The 20,055-nt window shown below is 44.0% G+C and overlaps 1 protein-coding gene across 1 annotated transcript in view; it reads right to left on the minus strand.

Moving 5' to 3' along the window:
- The window catches only part of LOC144762254 (calpain-1 catalytic subunit-like), a 359,395-nt gene that overhangs the window by 141,951 nt on the left and 197,389 nt on the right, over positions 1–20,055 (minus strand). The window contains exon 10 of the mRNA XM_078647398.1: positions 16,435–16,604. Coding sequence (XP_078503524.1) covers positions 16,435–16,604 — 170 coding nt within the window. The remainder of the gene's footprint in view (positions 1–16,434; positions 16,605–20,055) is intronic.

The following is a 20,055-nucleotide window of genomic DNA, read 5'->3' on the forward strand; positions in this document are numbered from 1 at the left end:
GGTGTGGAAGACGCAAGGCTAATACATATGATATGGGACTGCCCGAAATTATGGTACTACTGGAAAATGATACAGGAGGCGCTACTTCAACTGGCTCCTTCCAAGCCAATTGACACCATAGAATATGCCATATTAGGGCTGGGGCCTGTAGAGCGCAGAAAAAGTGTAGCTACACGGTTCACTGATCTGGCTTTGCTACTTGCGAAACGCACAATAACAACGCGTTGGAAGTCGGCTAGGCCGCCTGACCCAGAGATGTGGAGGGCGGAGGTGGTGCGTTGGGGAAAGGCAGAAGGGGAGACACTACAGCGCGAAGAGCGTAGGTGACTCAGGAAAACCCCAATATCCTTGGATTGGTATGCTACACTTGGGGCATTTGAAGCGGAAGGGGACACTGCTTCTGATTCATCATCCGCAGCCGGTTAGGATGAAGGGTAACGTGCTTAAAAGTGTGTGTAGATTATTCTATAGTTAGCACCAACTTGCCCTCGGATGGGAGAATGCAATTCTAGGTGCAACGAACGTAAACCTTACGCAATCACTATGTATATAATCCCCGTGGGATCTGTGTTGTGTCCAAACTTGGAAATCAGCCGTGCTAGGTAGAGCCGTGTTTCATAAACTTTAAATGCGATCACCTACAAGTGCCGGGAGAAGGGGGTAGGGGTGGGGGGGGTTTAGCATGGAATTGTTGGGATTAAAATTGAAAATGTCTAATTGTTGAACTTGATACTGAAGGTATGTGTACGTATCAGACTGTGGAACTTCTGACTGTGATGGAATACCTGCATTTGTACTTACCTATCCTGCTAATAAAAAGATTTTTTTTAAAAACTATAGATCCGGTAAAAGTGTCTGTAAAGGGAGGAGTGAGTTACCCAAATATTCCCCACTATAAAATTACAACAGAAATAATGGAAGGAATAACTCCTGTGATAAACAAAATGATTGAACAAGGAATTTTGAGAGAAATAGTAAGCAGTCCATGTAATTCACCTATAATGGGATTGAAGAAGCCCAACGGAACATTTAGAATAGTGCAAGATAATAAAATTATTGTCCCATGTTGTTCAGTTGTCCCAAATCCAGCAGTAATCCTATACCAAATTCCACATGGTGCAGAATGCTACAGTGTCATTGATTTATGTAATGCTTTCTTTACAGTTCCATTACACCCTGATAGTCAGCCAATATTTGTGTTCCGGTTTGGAGACCGTATTTTGGCATGGTGTCGAATTCCTCAGGGGTATACTGAGATACTGAGAGTCCCTCCATCTTTAATCAGCTGTTAAAAAGGTCCTTAGAGAGTCTGAACATGCCTGGAAAATCAGTGTTGGTTCAATATAGTGATGACCTATTGGTTGCATCAAGAACCAAGATCAGTGGCGGCTCTCCCATAGGGGCGTGGGGGCACTGCCCCACTGCTTTCTCGCAGTGCGAGAAGGCAGAAACATAAATGGTAATAACTACCATTTTATGTTTCTGCCTTCTCGCGCGGCGAGAAAGCAGAACTGCCAGGATGGGGGTGGGTGGTCCTGCTTGAGGGCAGGGGGGGAGTGGTTTTTGCCCACTGTTTCTCTATGTATGCTGCAGCAGCCTACATAGAGAAAATGGCCCAGGTGGGGCGCGCTACTCTACCATTGCAGCGTTGTGATTGGTGGACGGGAGGGTGGGAGGCTGCCTTTCCTGGCTGAAGACAGAAATTCAATTCGGAAAAGGCAGGATAGCAGGAGTCGGACGGTGGACCTATCCGGAAGCTGAGGTGGCAGCGGCATAGGACGGTAAGTTAAGTTTTAAATTTTATATATATGTTTTAGTTTTTTAATTAAACAAACCCCTCCCGCCTCCCCCCATCCCCCGGGACGACCCCATTTCCACGCCCCCTTTTCCCCACCCACCCATCATGCCGGCCACTACTTGCGGCATGTTTAAACGTGTGAAAAGAAAGCTTTATGTGTACGTTTATGTGTACATACTAAGGTACTATGTATATGCACTGGGATTTAATTGCTTGCTATTGTTTTAAGTGTGTCTGTGACTTTCGGGCCAGCTCGGCACAGTGCACATTTTAAATTTGACCGATGCACCTGCATGACCGTTTCTGTGCATTTTGTGCCTGCGCACACACTGGGCAAGGATTTCACAAGGGAGATGGGATGCCCGAATTACGTGGATCTGCGCCTGCCAAACGCTTTCAAAATTCGTGAGCATGGGAGTGGTGTGTGTGCCCCTTAATTTACACACAAATCATTATGGTTTGTGTATGCAAAAATGTGATTTTTATTCAATGTGCTTTAGCATAGATAAAGAATAAGATTTGTGAATTCAAGCCCTCTTGTTTATTTTGTTACAACATATTTACCAAATTGTGTCACTGATTGTTTATGGAAATGTATTAATGTAAGGGTTAGTCGGTACAAAATATTTTGATGTCTGATACAACTGCATTAACTGAACTTAACGCATAATATATATATATACACACAAAGTGTTGGAGATGTGATTCACAGTTAGCATGACTTTAACAGCCCACAGCGACCACCTGAAAACAACATTGAAAAGAACATTAGATTTCGGCATCTCTGTGATGTAAATTTAAATCAACATTCAGGTGGTTATGGATTGAAAGTTGAAATCATGTTCAAAACTATGTTGTTAACCAGAAAGGTGAAAAATCTGCTGCAATTCCAAAGTACTTCCTTATTGGTTCAAAGGCTCGAAGCCTCTTGACTCTAGGATTGCAGGCAGCATGTGGCTCTGAAACTTTTGATGGCGAGTCTTGTCTTGTGGTAAGTGCGTTTGATTTCTTTGTATACAGCTGTCTGCCTGTGTGTTTTGGCTTCAGTGTGTGGGCATCGTGCCTTGCTCAATGCACACAGTTATCCACATCAGTCCTGATACACATTAGTAGTCATTTTGCTTCATACCGCAACATTTTGTACAGGCCGAGTGAGTACACTATGACCAATATATCACAGCAGACTAGTCACCCCCTCCCCTCTTTCTGTGCCAAACGACTGCAAAACGTTACTTGCACAAAGGTGCGAAGTGCGAACTGTGGTGGGGGGAGTTTGCGGTCACGACCGTCCCATTTGAAATGCTTCAGCTAAAGTGTAAGGCATGAGTCTCCCTGTGCTGTAAACCGAGGAAGGGGTAGGCTGCTAAAACAAGCCTTGTTGCCTGGGTACTTCCTTCCAAGAAAGAAATGTAAATGGGCACATGTAAATGTAAAGGGCGCTTGGAAGCCCATATCGACTTTTATTGAAGCTATCTGCTACAACTTTATTATTTTTTAGGGTTATTGTAAGGGAGCTACTAGCTAATCTGTGAAGTCTGGGCTTCACAAAGACAGTTATAAAACAAGCATTTGCAATGCAATAGGTCTCGCATTAGGAAAGTTTGAGCTATTTGTATTGTAAATGATAAATTTATTATTTATGTGTTGGTTTTGAAAATAGCGAAATTAATAGCTCTGTCATTTACAATGCCAATAGTTTTAACTTTCGCAAATGGGACACCTATCACATTTGTAATGCAATATGTGTTATATTTATGTGACTTAGATGTATTGATATTGCAAATAACAATGGCTTTTATTTTTTTTAAATAATTAATACTTCAATAAAAGTTATTGTAATTTATAATGGCAATAGCTTAAACTTTTGTAAATAACTTTTGTGAAGATTATGTTCAGTGTATTTTATTGTGACGAAAATTCAAGAACAGAAGTTAAATATTAACATCTTTTTGTGACATTTGTAATAAAGCTTGAAACATTGAGAGAACATATTTGAACCAGTTGTTGTTGAATGGTTGCACAGATTGATGCTGTGGTGGCGCTGAGTGATGTTGTGGTTGCGACGAGTGATGTTGTGGCGTTCAGTGATGCTGTAGTAGCGCATAGTGATGTTGTGGTGCCCCTGAGTGATGCTGTGGTGGTGTTGAGTGATGCTGTGGTGATGCGATAGAGTGTAATTATGTGGCGTGTAACTATGTGGCACTGAGTGGTATTTGGAGTGTATGTTGCAATGAGTGCAGTGTAATTATGTGGCGTGTAATTATGTGGCACTGAGTGGTATTTAGAGTGTATGTTGCGTTGAGCGCAGTGCAAATATGTAGAATATACTTATGTGGCCCTGAGTGGTATTTGGAGTGTATGTTGCGTTGAACGCAGTGTAATTATGTAGCATATAATTATGTGGCACTGAGTGGTATTATGTGGAGTGTATGTTGTATTCAGTATAGTGTAATTGTGTGGCGTGTAATTATGTGGCACTGAGTGGTATTGTTTGGAGTGTATGTTGCATTGAGTGCATTGTATTTATGTATCATATTATTATGTGGCACTTAGTGGAATTGTGTGGAGTGTGTGTTGCATTCAGTAGAGTGTAATTATGTGGTGTGTAATTATGTGGCACTGAGTGGTATTTGGAGTGAATGTTGCATGGTGGGCAGTGTAATTATGTGGCGTGTAATTATGTGGCACTGAATGGTATTTGGAGTGTATGTTGCATTGAGTGCAGTGTAATTATGTGGCGTGTAAATATGTGGCGCTGAGTGGTATCTGGAGTGTATGTTGCGTTTAGCGCAGTGTAATTATGTTGCGTGTAATTATGTGGCACTGAGTGGTATTTGGACAGTATGTTGCGTTGAGCACAGTGTAAATATGTAGCATATAATTATGTGGCACTGAGTGGTATTTGGAGTGTATGTTGCATCGAGTGCAGTGTGATTATGTGGCGTGTAATTATGTGGCACTGAGTGGTATTTGGAGTGGATGTTGCGTTGAGCGCAGTGTAATTTTGTAGCATAAAATTATGTGGCACTGAGTGGTATTATGAGGAATGTATGTTGTATTTAGTAGAGTGTAATTGTGTGGCGTGAGGGGTTGTGTGTGGGGATTGTGTGTGTGGGTGTTGTGTGTGGGTTGTGTGTGTGGGGGGGTTGTGTGTGTGCTTGTGTGTGTGTGGTTGTGTGTGTGGTTGTGTGTGTGTGGTTGTGTGTGTGTGGTTGTGTGTGTGTGTGTGTGGGGGGGGGGGGTTGTGTGTGTGTGGGGTTGTGTGTGTGTGGGGTTGTGTGTGGGGTTGTGTGTGTGTGGGGTTGTGTGTGTGTGGGGTTGTGTGTGGTTGTGTGTGTGTGGGGTTGTGTGTGAGTGGGGTTGTGTGTGTGGGATATGGATCCGTACATGGATCGGCAATACTGAAATGGCTGATGGGTTCGAGTACTTTTTTAATTGGATGTGTATGTGTGGGGTGTGTGTGTGGGGTTGTGTGTGTGGGGTTGTGTGTGGGGGGTTGTGTGTGGGGGGGTTGTGTGTGTGGGGCTGTGTGTGTAGGGGTGTGTTGTGTGGGGTGTGTGTGGGGATGTGGGGGGTGTGTTTGTGGGTGTGTGGGTGTGTGGTTGTGTGTGTGGGGTTGTAAGATTGTGTCTGTAACATGGATCCGTACATGGATCTGCAATACTGAAATGGCTGATGGGTTGGAGTACTTTTCGAGTCGGATTCAAGGCTATCTGCAGGTCCTTGTTCGTCCAAATATACATAAAACTTATCAAAGTGTATCCTCTTCATACCCAACTCAAGTACTTATGGACCCTGCCCCCGAAACTACCTTCCCAGTCAGTTATATCTCAGCTCCAAAGATGAAGCAAGAAGGTTATTAGAGGCATGGACCCTCCTTTATCACAATGGGCGGACACCCACTCCACTCTCAGTCCTGTCCAACTAACAGTAAACTGAATCCAGAGTAAATGATGGGGCAGCCACTCCGGCCACCAGCCAGCCCAGAAGCAAAGCTGTAAGACTCTAGTTCTCTAAATCAACCGACATCCCACATATCCCTTGGCTAAAACTCATAGTAGTATTTGCCCTTTACAGCAAAGCCCATCGCACATGCAAAATTTTAGAAAAGAATTGTGGCTGTACATGGACATTTACTATTGTCAAACTAATGTGAATGATAGCTGTGATATGATGCATAGGGGAGAAGAGTGGCAGCACATTACAGTTTGTATCTATATGCAAGCAATCTGCGTTCCAAATACACAGTTACAGTCAGAGTAAAGGAATAAATACTCCCCCAAAATGCATCAAATGCTGTGTTCTAAGAAGATTACTGTGTGAACACTTCAAGCACATTCTACTACAGTTGTTGTTTCTCCTTATCTAAACTCATTGATGCTCCAAACACAACCTTAGCAGTTTCAGTTTTTTTAACGTCTTTATTTCGAATTTTCTTCATAAAAGACATACATATATACAAACATAATAATATAAACGATATAACATAGTCATAAACACTTTTAAACAAACTAGAAAGAGATAAAGCAATTGTTTCAAAAACTCAATTAAATGTGCATATGAAGACGTCTATAAAAGGTTTTTAAAACAATTTAGTATAAAAAGACAAATCATCAATACTGGCCAAAATAAGGTAAGCTAACAAACTGGTTACATTTTTCAGGTCGAAGTGATACGAACTGACCTAGTTCTAATTAACCAGGCCCACCCGAGGAATTTAGCCAGTCCAATGGATAACCATTCAGAAGTATTAGTTCTCAGGATGAACAATGCTTCGCTACTCACCCGGGTGTTTAATCTATTGCATATCGGCTTTAACCACTTACAACGAGGCTCGTGGTAAGCAGTGCATACAAATAAAAAATGGCCTATTGTTTCTTTGCTTTCGGTACAACAGGGACAAGAAGAGGACTCCGACTTCTGCCAACCACTAGTGAAAGCCCTTAGTGGCAGAGTACCTAGACGAAACTGATGGTAAAGTTTCCTGTCTAAGGTTTTAAGGATTACATCCCAATAGGTCTCAGTATGGGGAACTGCTTTATAGAGCAAAAACAGGCCTGTCAAGTTTGGTTTCTCCGAAAGAGTAACGTGTTCTTCTTTCACCATGGACCAAAAGAGGAGTTTAAAGTCTTTCTTTGAGGGAAAAGTATGAGAACCCGGCTCGGACCAAAGCAAAGGAAGGCCCATTCCAATAAGAGTATTCCTAATTAGCTTAAACCATGGTATTTCACTTGCCCCCTGTTGCACTCTAACATCCTGTAGCTCTTGGGCAAACATGGCAAGATCCGGGGTAGACCATATGCGTCTCCATAACGCCACCATCCTATAATGGGCTTGATGTTTAATAGAATAAAAGCCCATGTCCATCATGAGTGGTAGTGCTGGCGTTGAGGGTGGGAGACTGACTAAATTTCGGAAGAATTTATTCTGTATCTTATCTAGGACAGCCAGGTCCACACAGCCCCATATGTCAGCCCGTATAGTATGGCTGAGCTAATTTTTGCACTATAAATTTTAAGCGCGGGCAAAACTCTTTTGGTCAAAGAACACCGTTGCTCCTTCACTAAGCAACCGGACAGACGAGCGAATTTCAAACTAAGTGCCGCTATCTGCTCTTTCCAGCGTAACCTATAATCCATTGTGACACCGAGGTAGGTCATGACTTCAACCTGTTCAAGACTAGACCCATTCATCGTTACATGGCCCCTCAATGGTTTATTTTTTGTCAGGACCATGAACTTAGTTTTTGTGATATTAATTTCAAGGTCATTCTGATTACAGAAGTCCACAAATTTATTAATAGCTACCTGTAGGCCCTTCTGAGTTTTAGCCAGTATGAGGGTGTCGTCAGCAAAGATTAAAAGGGGAAATTTGGTCCCGCCCAGTGATGGAGCATCCGTGGGGGTAGCTGAGAGGAACTTAACCACCTGGTTGATAAAAAGTATGAATAGGGTGGGGGCCAGGACACAGCCCTGTCTCACTCCACGGGTCACGGGGAAGGAGTCTGTAACCTGGCCCTGGCGGGCCCATCTGACTCTAGCAAAGTTTCCCTCGTGCATCCTGATGGTGAGTTCTAAGAGTGCAGTTGGAACGCCCATCCTTCTCAAAGCTGCCCACATTTTTCCTCTGGGGACCAAATCAAACGCTGATTTGAGATCCACAAATGCAACGTAGATCGTGCCTCCTCTCAAAAACACAGTTTTCCAGTAGATCATGACAAATCTAAGTATCTGATCAACTGTGCTAATGTTAGCCCTGAACCCAGCCTGTAATGGAGACAAAATGTCAGCTTCCGTCATCCATAGCTGGATTTTTCCTAGCAGCATTCTGGCTATTACCTTTTGAAGGGCGTCGATAAGACTAATAGGTCGATAGTTTCCTGCATCAGATCTATCCCCTTTTTTATACACGGGCAGAATCTCAGCCCCTTTCCACAAGTTTGGTATCCTAGCCCCTCTAGCTATAGCATTCGCTAAGGTGGTTATGTACGGTACCCAGTGCGCTTGGTCAAACTTAAAAAGATCCGCAGGGACACAGTCCATTCCGGGGGCTTTACCATTCTGCACTTGTTTTAGAGCAATAGTGGCTTCTATTTCAGTGAAAACAATGTGATCAAGTAAGGGCACCACAGTCCGAACACTGGCATCTTCCCTAGTAGTAAGGGAGATCCGTTCCGTGTTGCTAAACTGTGCCGCATAATGCCTGACCCATTGCTCTGCAGGGACATGGTTGACAGGAATTCGCTGATCCCCAGACCCTCCCCATTTAACAACCTCCCAAAATTTTTGTTGGTCGGTTGAGGTACTTGCTTGGTATAAGTCTAGCCAGTGCTGTTCATCCCAATTAATTTTAGCCTCTTTAAGCGCTTTCCTGTAGTTAACCCTTTCTAACTTTATATCCATTGCTGACTTAGATTTAATAGCAGCTATCAGGGAGCTGTGGGCGAGGCGGCAGGTTTTGTTATACCATTTTGCCCCGGTTTGAGCTGTGCCATTTTTTCTTCCTTTTACTGGTTCGATAAAAAAAGTTTTAATTTTTTTAAAGAGGGACTCATGGATCATCCCAATTTGATCTAGTGATGTACCTTCGTTTAATATGGGTTCCATCAAATTTCTGGCTGCTAAAACCTCAACTGCAACCCTATCAATAGTGAAGGGATCATCTAAAAACCTAGCCCAGCGTACCCTTCTGCAATCGTTTGTAAGGGCAGTCTCAGCTGTGGCTAAATTGGTTGGAGAATCCATAAGAAAACCCCCATTCATTAGTAGCTTTATTGCCAGAGGATTGTGGTCGCTTTCCGGTCTTGTGACCACTTCCATGTCCTCCAGTAAATTCCAAAACTCTAACCTTATTAGAAAATAATCAATACGGCTGGAATGGAGGGAATTGTCAAATGTAACCTTTCCCATCGTATCTGATTTAGTCCTACCGTTTGCTGCTCGTAGATCCCATTCAAGACAAAGACCTAACCACTGCATAGCAGCCTCAGTTACTTTTTTAACTGGAGGGATAGATAAAGGGGGGATGTTCCAGATTTGATCGACTTCCCCATATCCCCCGTTATCAAGATCGGGAAGTGGTTCAAAAGAACAGTTAAAGTCCCCTGCCACCATAACACATTTATCTCTGCTAATGTTATTCAGTAGATGATCTAAATCATCTGCCGCACTCATGGGTTTCCCACCAGGCTGCCCTCTTGCATAAATATTAATCAGGAAAAAATCCTGGTTATTTTTACTGGATAGCTTCAAGGCTAATATATCATTACTTGACGTGTGAAGGTCAGTGATTTTAAGTGCTAAGGATTGTCTGATCCAAATGACCAGACCTCCAGATGGACGACCTTTAGGGCCTTTACAGGCTGGTTTATAATAATTAAGGTAACCAACCCGGAAGATGGCATCAATTGACCAGCTTTCCTGTAATATAATTACATCATGAGAATCCACATAGGAGCCCCAATCATCCTCTGACATTTTCCCCTTTAGTCCCGCTATATTCCATGACAAGACCGTAAGGGTATAAGTGGATTTCATTGGCAAATTGACAGCTGGATTCACAGTCCCCCCAGAGATCAAAGGTCTAGGGATGTCATTTGAGGGTTTAACCCTTCCTTTCCCCCCCTGGATGCTTTCACTAGTCCCTAGGACAGTCTCTTCCCTAAAGGATGTAAAATTTTTAAGGGAGCAATTCACTTTTGTTCCAGTCGACCCAATAACCGGAGGTTCATTATCATGTCTGTCCACACCTTCCAGACCGGATAGGGGAGCAAACCGGTTCGAAAGGTGGGGTTGGAACATCGGGTAGATGGGTGTTCCAAAATGGAATCTTCCTCTTGGTCTATCCCTTCTGGAATGATGAGACGGTGTTTGGGCTCTATTTGCATATAAGGCGGGATAAAAATAGTGCAACGATAATGTTTGCACATCCCCGACTCTTCCAAATCTTGGTTCCCTACTAATGAATTCAGCCACCCATGGCTCTCTAAAGCTGATTACCACGCAACCCCCCTCAAGATCTTTCTTACTGTAGCCTACCCAGTCCACCCTCCTTACATTAAGGATTTCAGGGTTTGAGTTAGGAGGAAGTGGGCGATTTTTGTTTAGCCAGAATGTTACCTTATTGTAAAGATCCTTGTGCGTTTCTCTCTTGCCATCTCCAAGAGGTGCCACGCCTGTTAAAATAATGGTGTATGGTAGTGACTCTGGGGGGAGGTTCACACATTGCTTCCTCGGGATAGGTTTAATACTAGGCCGAATACTTTGATCATAACTACTGGTGGGAATGGGGTTTTTCTTGGCCTGGGGATGCTTAGTGGCCTTGTGCTGGGGTATGCTCTCAGCAATAGTTGTTTTCTTTGTAACAGGTATGGGAATTTTCTGCGGGGCTTTTGCTGTGAAAGATCCCACTTTAGAACTGTTACCCCCTGCTTTGTTATTCACAATGGTAGTCTTCGGAAGAGTTTGGGCAGAGGGAGCTAAACCTTTAGAGGCTAGGGTGTCAAGAATTCTATTGGAAGTCGCTATGTTATCTTTAACCAACATGTCTAAAGAGTCCATTTTAGTATTCAATAATCGTGTCCTTTCAAATAGTGGTAAGAGTAAAGATTTAATTAGCAACTCTATCTTAGCCAGGAATATTCCTTCTACAATGCTAACTGTGGTGTTATAATCCTCTGGCTGGACAACCGCCTTAAGGTTAGATAGCTGTGTGGGGGATATTGTGGAATTTCCCAAACCCTCAATGTGTTCCCCTTGATCAGGTGAATCTATCCTTTTACGTTTCCCTGGATTATGAGGGGGTGGATGTTGTGAATGGATAGGAGAATTCACTTGCTCAGTACTTATATTAAGATTTGGGGAGTCTGAGAGACCTGATTCCTCACCAGACTGGTCTAGGTAAATAGTCCTTCCATTTAGTAAATTGTCATGTGCAGTGTCATATGCACTTACTTGGCCAGTCCCTTCTTGCTCCAATGTTTGACTCTCAGGAGCAATTACTATCACTGAGTCTACATTAGTGTCGTGACTATCGTAGTTCAACAAGGGAAGTGGGACAGGGGAGACAGCCTCATTAATTTTTCCAAGAGAAGATCGCTTGCCTGTGATTATGTCAAGCGAGAGGCGTTTTTCAGCTAGAGCGATCTCCTTCTCCAATATAGTAGTGGTGCGTTTAAAAAATTGGTCAATCGTTCCAGTAAAAGTACCATTGGAGGTGGAGACCTGAACTTGCCTTTCTTTACCTGACCGTAAAGGCATTTTTATTTTTAAACGTATAAAACAAAATTAGCGCCAACCTCAATGTGCAAACAACAAGGTACAACCAGGCCGAATAAGCTCTACCAACAATGGAGGCACTACAATAACTTTAGCCTGGAGCTATGATAAGAAAGCAACAGAGGGTACATCAAATAAATGATACCATGAATTACCATAATAGCATGAAGAAAATGTTAGAGAAATGGCCCGGCCCGACCTCCTTCGGCCCCGGACGGCCACAGACGGTCCCGCCCCTTGTCCCGGGCTTCTCCCGGGACGCTCCCGCACGCTCCCGCTAGCGGGTAATGGCCTTCCCTTAAATAAATAGACCGTTGGGTTGTAGGCGGGACGTGGTGGACAGGGAGAGCGGCCAGGTGTAGGTAGGCGCGGTGTGCAGAGGCTTCTGGTCTTAGAAGTCCTGCTCCGCACGCTCGCAGCCCTGGTCCAGCCCACGCAGCACAGTCAGACTCCCCAGTGGCACAGGAGCGCAGCGGGACCCGCGAAGCGGGTTCCGCAAGTTGTTTATGCAAAATAGGGGTCCAGGAAAGCCCTCGATCCTCGGCAGCAAACAGTCAGTTTTCTATGGCGTCCCACGTCGATCTCTCCACTCAGCCCTTTAATAGGATTGCAGGCGGGGCGTGGTGGACAGGGAGAGCGGCCAGGTGTAGGTAGGCGCGGTGTGCAGAGGCTTCTGGTCTTAGAAGTCCTGCTCCGCACGCTCGCAGCCCTGGTCCAGCCCACGCAGCACAGTCAGACTCCCCAGTGGCACAGGAGCGCAGCGGGACCCGCGAAGCGGGTTCCGCAAGTTGTTTATGCAAAATAGGGGTCCAGGAAAGCCCTCGATCCTCGGCAGCAAACAGTCAGTTTTCCATGGCGTCCCCTTAGCATGAAAGTCTGTCAAACTGTTAACTATTGTTTCTCCCAAGGCTTCAAAATACATTTATATAAAATTGAATTCATCCAGTTAATACACACAATTAAATACTGTTAGTAGAGGGACTTGTCTTGCATCGAAAGAAGAAAAAAGAGAAATAAATGATGCCTCTGACGGTGGGGACGCGGCTCGGCAAACTGCACTGTCTGAGCCAGTAGTGAATGCCCCTTGTGCCTCATCAATATGCCCAGAAAATGCGCTCAATGACTCAAAGTCACCCCGCTCCTCAAAAACACATCTTCCGATATCTCCAAGGGTGAAAAGTGTCTCCATGCGCAAGTCAGTGCCTCCTGTAACGTAACGACTGAAACGTGGCCACCCAAGTGTATGATCAAATATAATTCTTGTTGAAACTTGGAAAATAGATTCTTCAAAGCAAAACTACCACTAAGTTACTGCATATTGTTGACAGTGAAGAACATTTAAGGAAAGAAAGGCAGCATTATGCTGTTGCAGATCCTATTTACAGACTGTTGCTCGGTCAAGGTTAAATGCTTTCAATCGACAGTCTTTACCCGAAATACTGCTTTAGTGTGCACATCGGTTGGCTCCTGTCCCTCACCGTCACGCTAGGGGCGCAGCTTGTTTTCAAGCTATTTCACCCTGCGGTTGCGCTTGTTTCCCATCGGACACACGGCGCGCGCCAGGAGCCCATACCCACCGTGCCACGCCAGAGGCTCGCGTTCCTGCCGTGCTGGTATCGGCGAGCGGGGCTTGACACGTAGCCGCTCCCTCCTGCCATGATGCCGGACAATACGCTGCTCTTCGACCCCCGGCTGCTGCTTCGACCCCCAGCTGCTGCTGCTGGACTGGAGCCTGAACACGGTGTCCTTCCGGCACATCGAGGAGGTGGTGGTGAGCGGCGAGTGCCGCGGCCGCCAGCTGGGCAAGGGTGTGTGTGCGCGCGGCGGCGGGGGAGGGGTTCTCTATGCGTGTGTGTGCGTGCGTGTGTGTCTGCTTACAAGGAGCCATGGGAGACAGGAGATGGTAAACGCGTGCGACCTAATCCATTTACGCGCGTGCACATATCTTGTCGCCTGTCTCCCTTGGCTCCTTGTAAGCAGAACTGATTGCAATAGAGTCTTGCAGCGACGATGGCTTTGCGATCCGTTCGCAGGTGCGAGACCTAAAAACCTGCACAACGTAGAGTCTGCAAGAATATCTATATTTTGGTAACAGTTTTTTATCTTAAGCCTTTTTGTGCATTCTGTAGCACTACAGCCCAATGTTATATTGTGTGTGTAATGGGATTTTAAAATAATGACCTAACTGTCTTTTCATTTAATCTGTCCATTCTTTTTTTACCATTCCATCCATCCACCTATCCATCCTTCCATCCATTCATCCATTATTTCACCCACCTTGTATCAATCACCCATCCTTTCACCCTCCAATCCAGGTTTCCATCCATCTATTCAAACATTCATCCTTCAACCCACCCATGCAAATATAACTTTACTCTTCCATCTTTCAAACCTTTCACCTTTGTATCCATCCTTTTATTGACCTCTCCTTCTTGTCGCGGTTTCTGCCTTCTTTTCATATTTCCTATAGTTCATTCTTCCTTTCTGCCTTTCTCTTTCCCTCTGTTTTCCTTATTCTTTTTCCATCTGTTATGGTTTCTACCCCGCATTTAGAAAAGAAATGAGCAAGTTTTTATATAGTGCTAACTCTACCCAAAAGTATTGGAGCACTTACATGATTTATTATTATATACATATTTTTGTATGCGTGGGGAGATTAATTGATTTGACCAGAATCACAGGATGTTAGGCTGACCCAAGCCTCAAAACCCATCTCCTAAGACGACAGCTCGAGCATGAAGCCACAACCTCAACCACAAGAGCGGAAGCATTTTCAATATTATATACAACTTGATGCAAAAAAAAATACATTGACAAAGCCAATAGTCTTAGCTTCTTGTAGGTGTAATGTTACTTGTATTATATATCTGGATGCAATGACAGAAGCAGCAAATATCAGTCGGGTGGCACACTATGTGATGCACATATTTTTAGCTTAATTGCTTTTAAGCCACACCCTTAATTGCATCAGTTACGCCACTTTGAAAGATCCCCGAGTTTTTTCATCCCACTCAAAGCCCTGGTCTACACGTGCGGTCAGGTTCTTGGCGCACATACCCATGGCTGCAGTGCACAGAGACCTTACTCTGCCGCACACAAAGCAATAAAATTAGAGGGAACATGGCTTATAAGGCTAGGTGAATACTAATAGGGTAAATATAGAATGGTGGGAGGTAAACAGAAGGGCGACCCTAAAAGTTTCAAATTTTAGTTAAATAGTTAGAGTAAAAGGGTATAAAAGAGGTCGTTTGGAAGAGAGAAGGGAGCTCGCTTTTGAATTTTTTTTCGCACCACGACATGCTGTCGGACTGATCAATTTTTGAAAGACTTTGGCATTTTCTTGACTTTAACTTTTGATGGATTGGAGTCCTGATGGGAGGTGAATATCGAGGAAGAATAGAGAGGCTGTTTATGGGAACTTGGCTGTTCTAACACTGATTTCTATTGTCGAAAGGATTGTTAATATGCCTTTGACTTATTTTTCTCAACTATTCTGCTAATAAATGTAAATCGTTTAAATTAATTTTCTCTTTCCTTAGAGGGTAAATAAAATGTTTATTTGAATTAGAACCGAAGTTAATAAAATAAGGTCATGCTAGGCGATCTAAATCTTAAATAAAATTAATTAAATGGAGAATTAAGCTAGTCTTGTTGTCCATGAGTTAACTTTTACTAGCTGATCCATAGACCAAACTTTGGGGTGTCTTAAATGTTTTCCGCTTGCCTTGAGAATTAAAACCATGGTAAATCAAATAAATGCATATGTATATAATGTATAAATTATAGATTAAATAGATGAAGTAGGACACTTCACTAAAATCCAGCAGCTCGTCCTCTAGTCTTCACTGATCTTGGGAGCCAGGTGATTTGTATGAATGAGTGACTCGCGGTGTTATGCTGGGAAACAAGGTGACCGTATAGAGGTTTGTTCTGAGTAGCGCTGGATCAGGGTCCTGGACAAGAATTAGTGTACTAAAGTCATTTCAAGTTTTTAGAGGCAGTCCCCAGGTATTCATTGAGTTTCGAGGTCTTCATCAGGACATAATAGTTCTCCAGTCTCCTTTTTATGGATTTTAATTCACATGTTTTTTTCTTTGGTGATTTATCTAATATGTACTGTTTGAGTCAATCAGTGTAAGATTGGAAATAGTGTGTTTTTGTAATAGGCTCACTGGACACCGGGGAGTTATCAACAAGTTATTTTATAATGTCAGGAAATTGAGTGCGAGTGTCAGGAGAAAAACCGCTGTGCAGCATCGCAAGCTAGGCTCAACCAACAACTGCCTCGCCAAGAATGAAACCACACAGTACCCCATGATGTCAGAGGAGCAACATTCCATCAGCCAGGGACTCAGCTGCACAGAGCCCAGAAGATCAAACAAGTACACATTATAACAGTTTTTCTGTTCATCAATTAACTCAAATGTTTATTGAATAAATATTGCTAATGTGCAGAATCTAATTGCACATCATTGTTGTTTAAGAAATCTTTGATTCATAAGTGTTGACACTATTTTTCAATAATATCTCAACAGCATCTATTTGGCTTGAAGCATGGGCTAACTGTGCACTCTCCTAAGCAGTGATACCCTAGCTGGAAGCAGGTGGATACCTTCAACGACATGCAGAAGTTGGATTTCAATACATTTTCTTAATCCCCCAGTTCTATTCAGAGGCATTAAGAACGAATCCGGTGCCTAAACAGTCATCCCTCAACCTTAAACTTCATGGTGCAATGATAAGATGTATGTGAGGAAGCATGAACTGCTCTCAATATGCTTGAACTGCTGCTTGTATGCAAAACTCTCTCGGGCATTACAATCTCCTTACAAGGCAGTAACGTTTGAAGATGCTCAATACCTCATAAATGGCAAAGCCAATGTCGAGATTGTACTCCCGTAACTTCAGAAGTTGTCGCCGGTTCTTCTGCATTAGGGCAACAAGGAGGCTGCACGCAGCTTCGTTGTCTTCTGAGTCCTCGTCTTCCTCCAAGAGTGTGACCTTGTACTGAGGGTTGATCCAGAACGTGTCTGTACAAACAGATAAGAAGGACATGAACTGACTGCAAAGGAGCAAGTTTCAAATGAACATTGTGAAATGGAGCAAACAAACTGGAGCAACCTACAGAGGTAAGGGCCAATGTAAGAGACCAAAAAGAAGCATGGTGGTAATGCACGAAGACCTGAACTAAGAGGATAACTCACAAAAAGGCAACAAGTGGAGGAGTGAATAGTAAGAAGCAACGTACCAGGGACAATGTGAGAAAGAGTCAACAGAGAAGAGTAACGTACAAGGGCATTGCGTGAAAGGGTTAACAAAGAGGAGCAACTTACAAGGGACTATGCAGAACGAGAGACCAGAAAGGAACAAATTACAATGGGGCAATGTGAGAAGGAGTGAAGAGAGAGGAACAACTTGCAAGGGGTAATGTTTGGAGGTGTGAATACATAGGAGCAACTTACAATGACTAATGTGAGAAAGAGTCAACAGAGAAGAGCAACTTACAATGGGCAAAGCATGAAGGAGGGACCAGAAAGGAACAACTTACAATGGGACAATGCAAAAAGGAGTAAACCGAGAGGAGCAACTTAAAAAGGAGCAACGTGAAAAGGGGTGAGCAGACCAGAGAAACTTACAAAGCACAATTTGAGAAAGAGAAAATACTATGGAGCGTTCATGACAGAGAATTTAACAAAAAACAATTCCTCAGCGGTCATACTGAGGACCAAATAGGAGTAGGCAGATATGTCACTCTTTGAACTAGGACATTAGAGCAACAAAAATGAAAGCCAAAACAGGCTTGCAAGAAATCTTTCTTCCACTGTATTATTGGAGCAATCCAGCAGTTTGCAACACAGTCCGACTGTCCATATCGTAATCCTTCAGTGAGACTTCTCTGGTTGAGCTAGCTAACTCTGTTGTAAACTGAATAGAGGACAAGGGCTCTTTGAGTCTGGGATATACTCCCAATTAGTAATTCCTGGTCATTTAGTTCACCAGTCGTGCAGTCCCCAAGACGTTTGGAAGTCCATCGCTGTGATTGCCTGCGGAGTGAGATAGTAGGCTCACTTTTAAATATCCTATTTGTTCCCCTTATCTCTTGAAAGAGGCCTATCTGGGATGTTACTGTGGCATTTTGAGTGGCAATGCCTTTTTCACCAACAATACCTTACAATATATGATTTGCTCTGAGTATTCCAACGATAAGAGATATTCACATTCTCAATGTACTGGAAAAGAAGACATTTGAAAGAACAGTCTGCTTTTATTTCTGAATCTTAGGTTCTCGGTAATTTGTTAGTTTCAGAATTTAATCCCAACCAATTCCCCAATTACTGCTTTTTCTTGTTTTATCAAGACAGCTCTGAGCAAGATTGGCCTCATCCAGTGACGCTGCCTGCAATGCGCCGCACGTAACTTTCCTGACCCGCCCACCCTGTTTCCTGTCTCCCCGCCTGCCTGATGACGGCTCTGCCGCATGCCGGGAGAACGCAAAGTGGACGCTGAGAAGGCTACTGATGTCGGAGCTGTGAGAGGCAAGATCAAATCAGCGCTAGCCCAGGGGTAGTCTGGGGCGCTGGCATAATACTGCAGCCATATCAAGCCGCACTGGCGAGAGTCTCCCTAAGATTTTTTTAAGTCAAGTCTAGGCAGCGTGCATGCGTTGTCTGGAGGGCCTGCTGTAATCACTATACAGAGTTCAATCCCTCCTCATGCTTGCCATTGATTCACTACTGTGTCGCTCCTATTTGCTGTCTCCTGATGATTTTCTGCATCTGATACATCACTTCTGTTTCTTTCCGAAGAGCACCACTCAAGTACAGATTTAATTTGACTTCATTAGTGCCCTTTCACTGATGCAATGCAAGTACTAACTTTTTGCATTTTGCCTATCTGTTCCTTCCATCCCACTGCTCGTTTTCTCCATCCCTTTCATTCGCTGCTTTATTTTTCTGTTGTTTTCATTAAGTTTAAGCGCAATGGATTTTGTGAAGCTTTCATGATTGTCTGCTGCTTTTTAAAGTTTGATTTGAAAAGGCATAGCTGCTTCCGTAGTACAACAGCAGTGCCCCACTGTCCCGCCGACATGTATCATGGGTGAACCATAGAGCCGATCACTGGCTTTGCCCTGCAATTGGGTTGCGATGTGCTCCTCCGCCACATTAGAAAACATCATAAGAGCCCGAAATACCGGAACTGCATAGTCTCATCTGTCCAGCGCTGGCCCTGTTGTCCCTTCTCTCCTGTCCTTCTGTATTGCTTTCCTCTTGCTCGTTCTGCCACTTTTTGTCCCCTGCCGTCTAATTTTTTTTTACTCTAATTCATTTTCTCAAAATTAACCTACCTCCGCTTTCTCTATTCTTAGCACCAGTTCTCTCTCGTAGTCTCTCATTTTCTTTGCTCAGCCACTTCTCTGCTCACCAGTCCTTCTTCCCTCCCCTCCTCTATCTTGGTTCATTTACCCCTTTTTCTAAGGCACTTGAACCACGCAGCACGGAGATCACAGGCGCGCTTTCAGGACATTTTGCAGCGCTTTTCGCGCTTTTTAAAACTGTATCTATTTTAATTTTTTTAATTTAATTTTTGTCCCTTACACATAGTGCTTACCGCATTTAAAAGGCTACAGGCACCGCTGTTGGGAGCGGAACACACTTAGACCCTCAAACACACTCGGGGATTGTCACCGCCATCTTGGGTGAGGAGGGATTCATTGCGGCGCCATTTCGGCCAGCGCACTAGCCTTGTAGACAGGACTTCACGCCCCTATTTAAGGCGAGTTTTCTGGCACGCCCGGCCTTGAACTAAGGCACTTGAAGCACGCAGCACGGAGATCACAGGCGCGCTTTCAGGACATTTTGCAGCGCTTTTCGCGCTTTTTAAAACTGTATCTATTTTAATTTTTTTTATTTAATTTTTGTCCCTTACACATAGCGCTTACCGCATTTAAAAGGCTACAGGCACCGCTGTTGGGAGCGGAACACACTTAGACCCTCAAACACACTCGGGGATTGTCACCGCCATCTTGGGTGAGGAGGGATTCATTGCGGCGCCATTTCGGGCAGCGCACTAGCCCTGTAGACAGGACTTCACGCCCCTATTTAAGGCGAGTTTTCTGGCACGCCCGGCCTTGAACTAAGGCACTTGAACCACGCAGCACGGAGATCACAGGCGCGCTTTCAGGACATTTTGCAGCGCTTTTCGCGCTTTTTAAAACTGTATCTATTTTAATTTTTTTAATTTAATTTTTGTCCCTTACACATAGTGCTTACCGCATTTAAAAGGCTACAGGCACCGCTGTTGGGAGCGGAACACACTTAGACCCTCAAACACACTCGGGGATTGTCACCGCCATCTTGGGTGAGGAGGGATTCATTGCGGCGCCATTTCGGCCAGCGCACTAGCCTTGTAGACAGGACTTCACGCCCCTATTTAAGGCGAGTTCATGACGACGCGCAGCGGAGACGCGCAGTGGAGTCGCCG

This window comes from Lissotriton helveticus, chromosome 6, assembly GCF_964261635.1.
Source record: "Lissotriton helveticus chromosome 6, aLisHel1.1, whole genome shotgun sequence".
Classification (NCBI taxonomy): domain Eukaryota; kingdom Metazoa; phylum Chordata; class Amphibia; order Caudata; family Salamandridae; genus Lissotriton; species Lissotriton helveticus.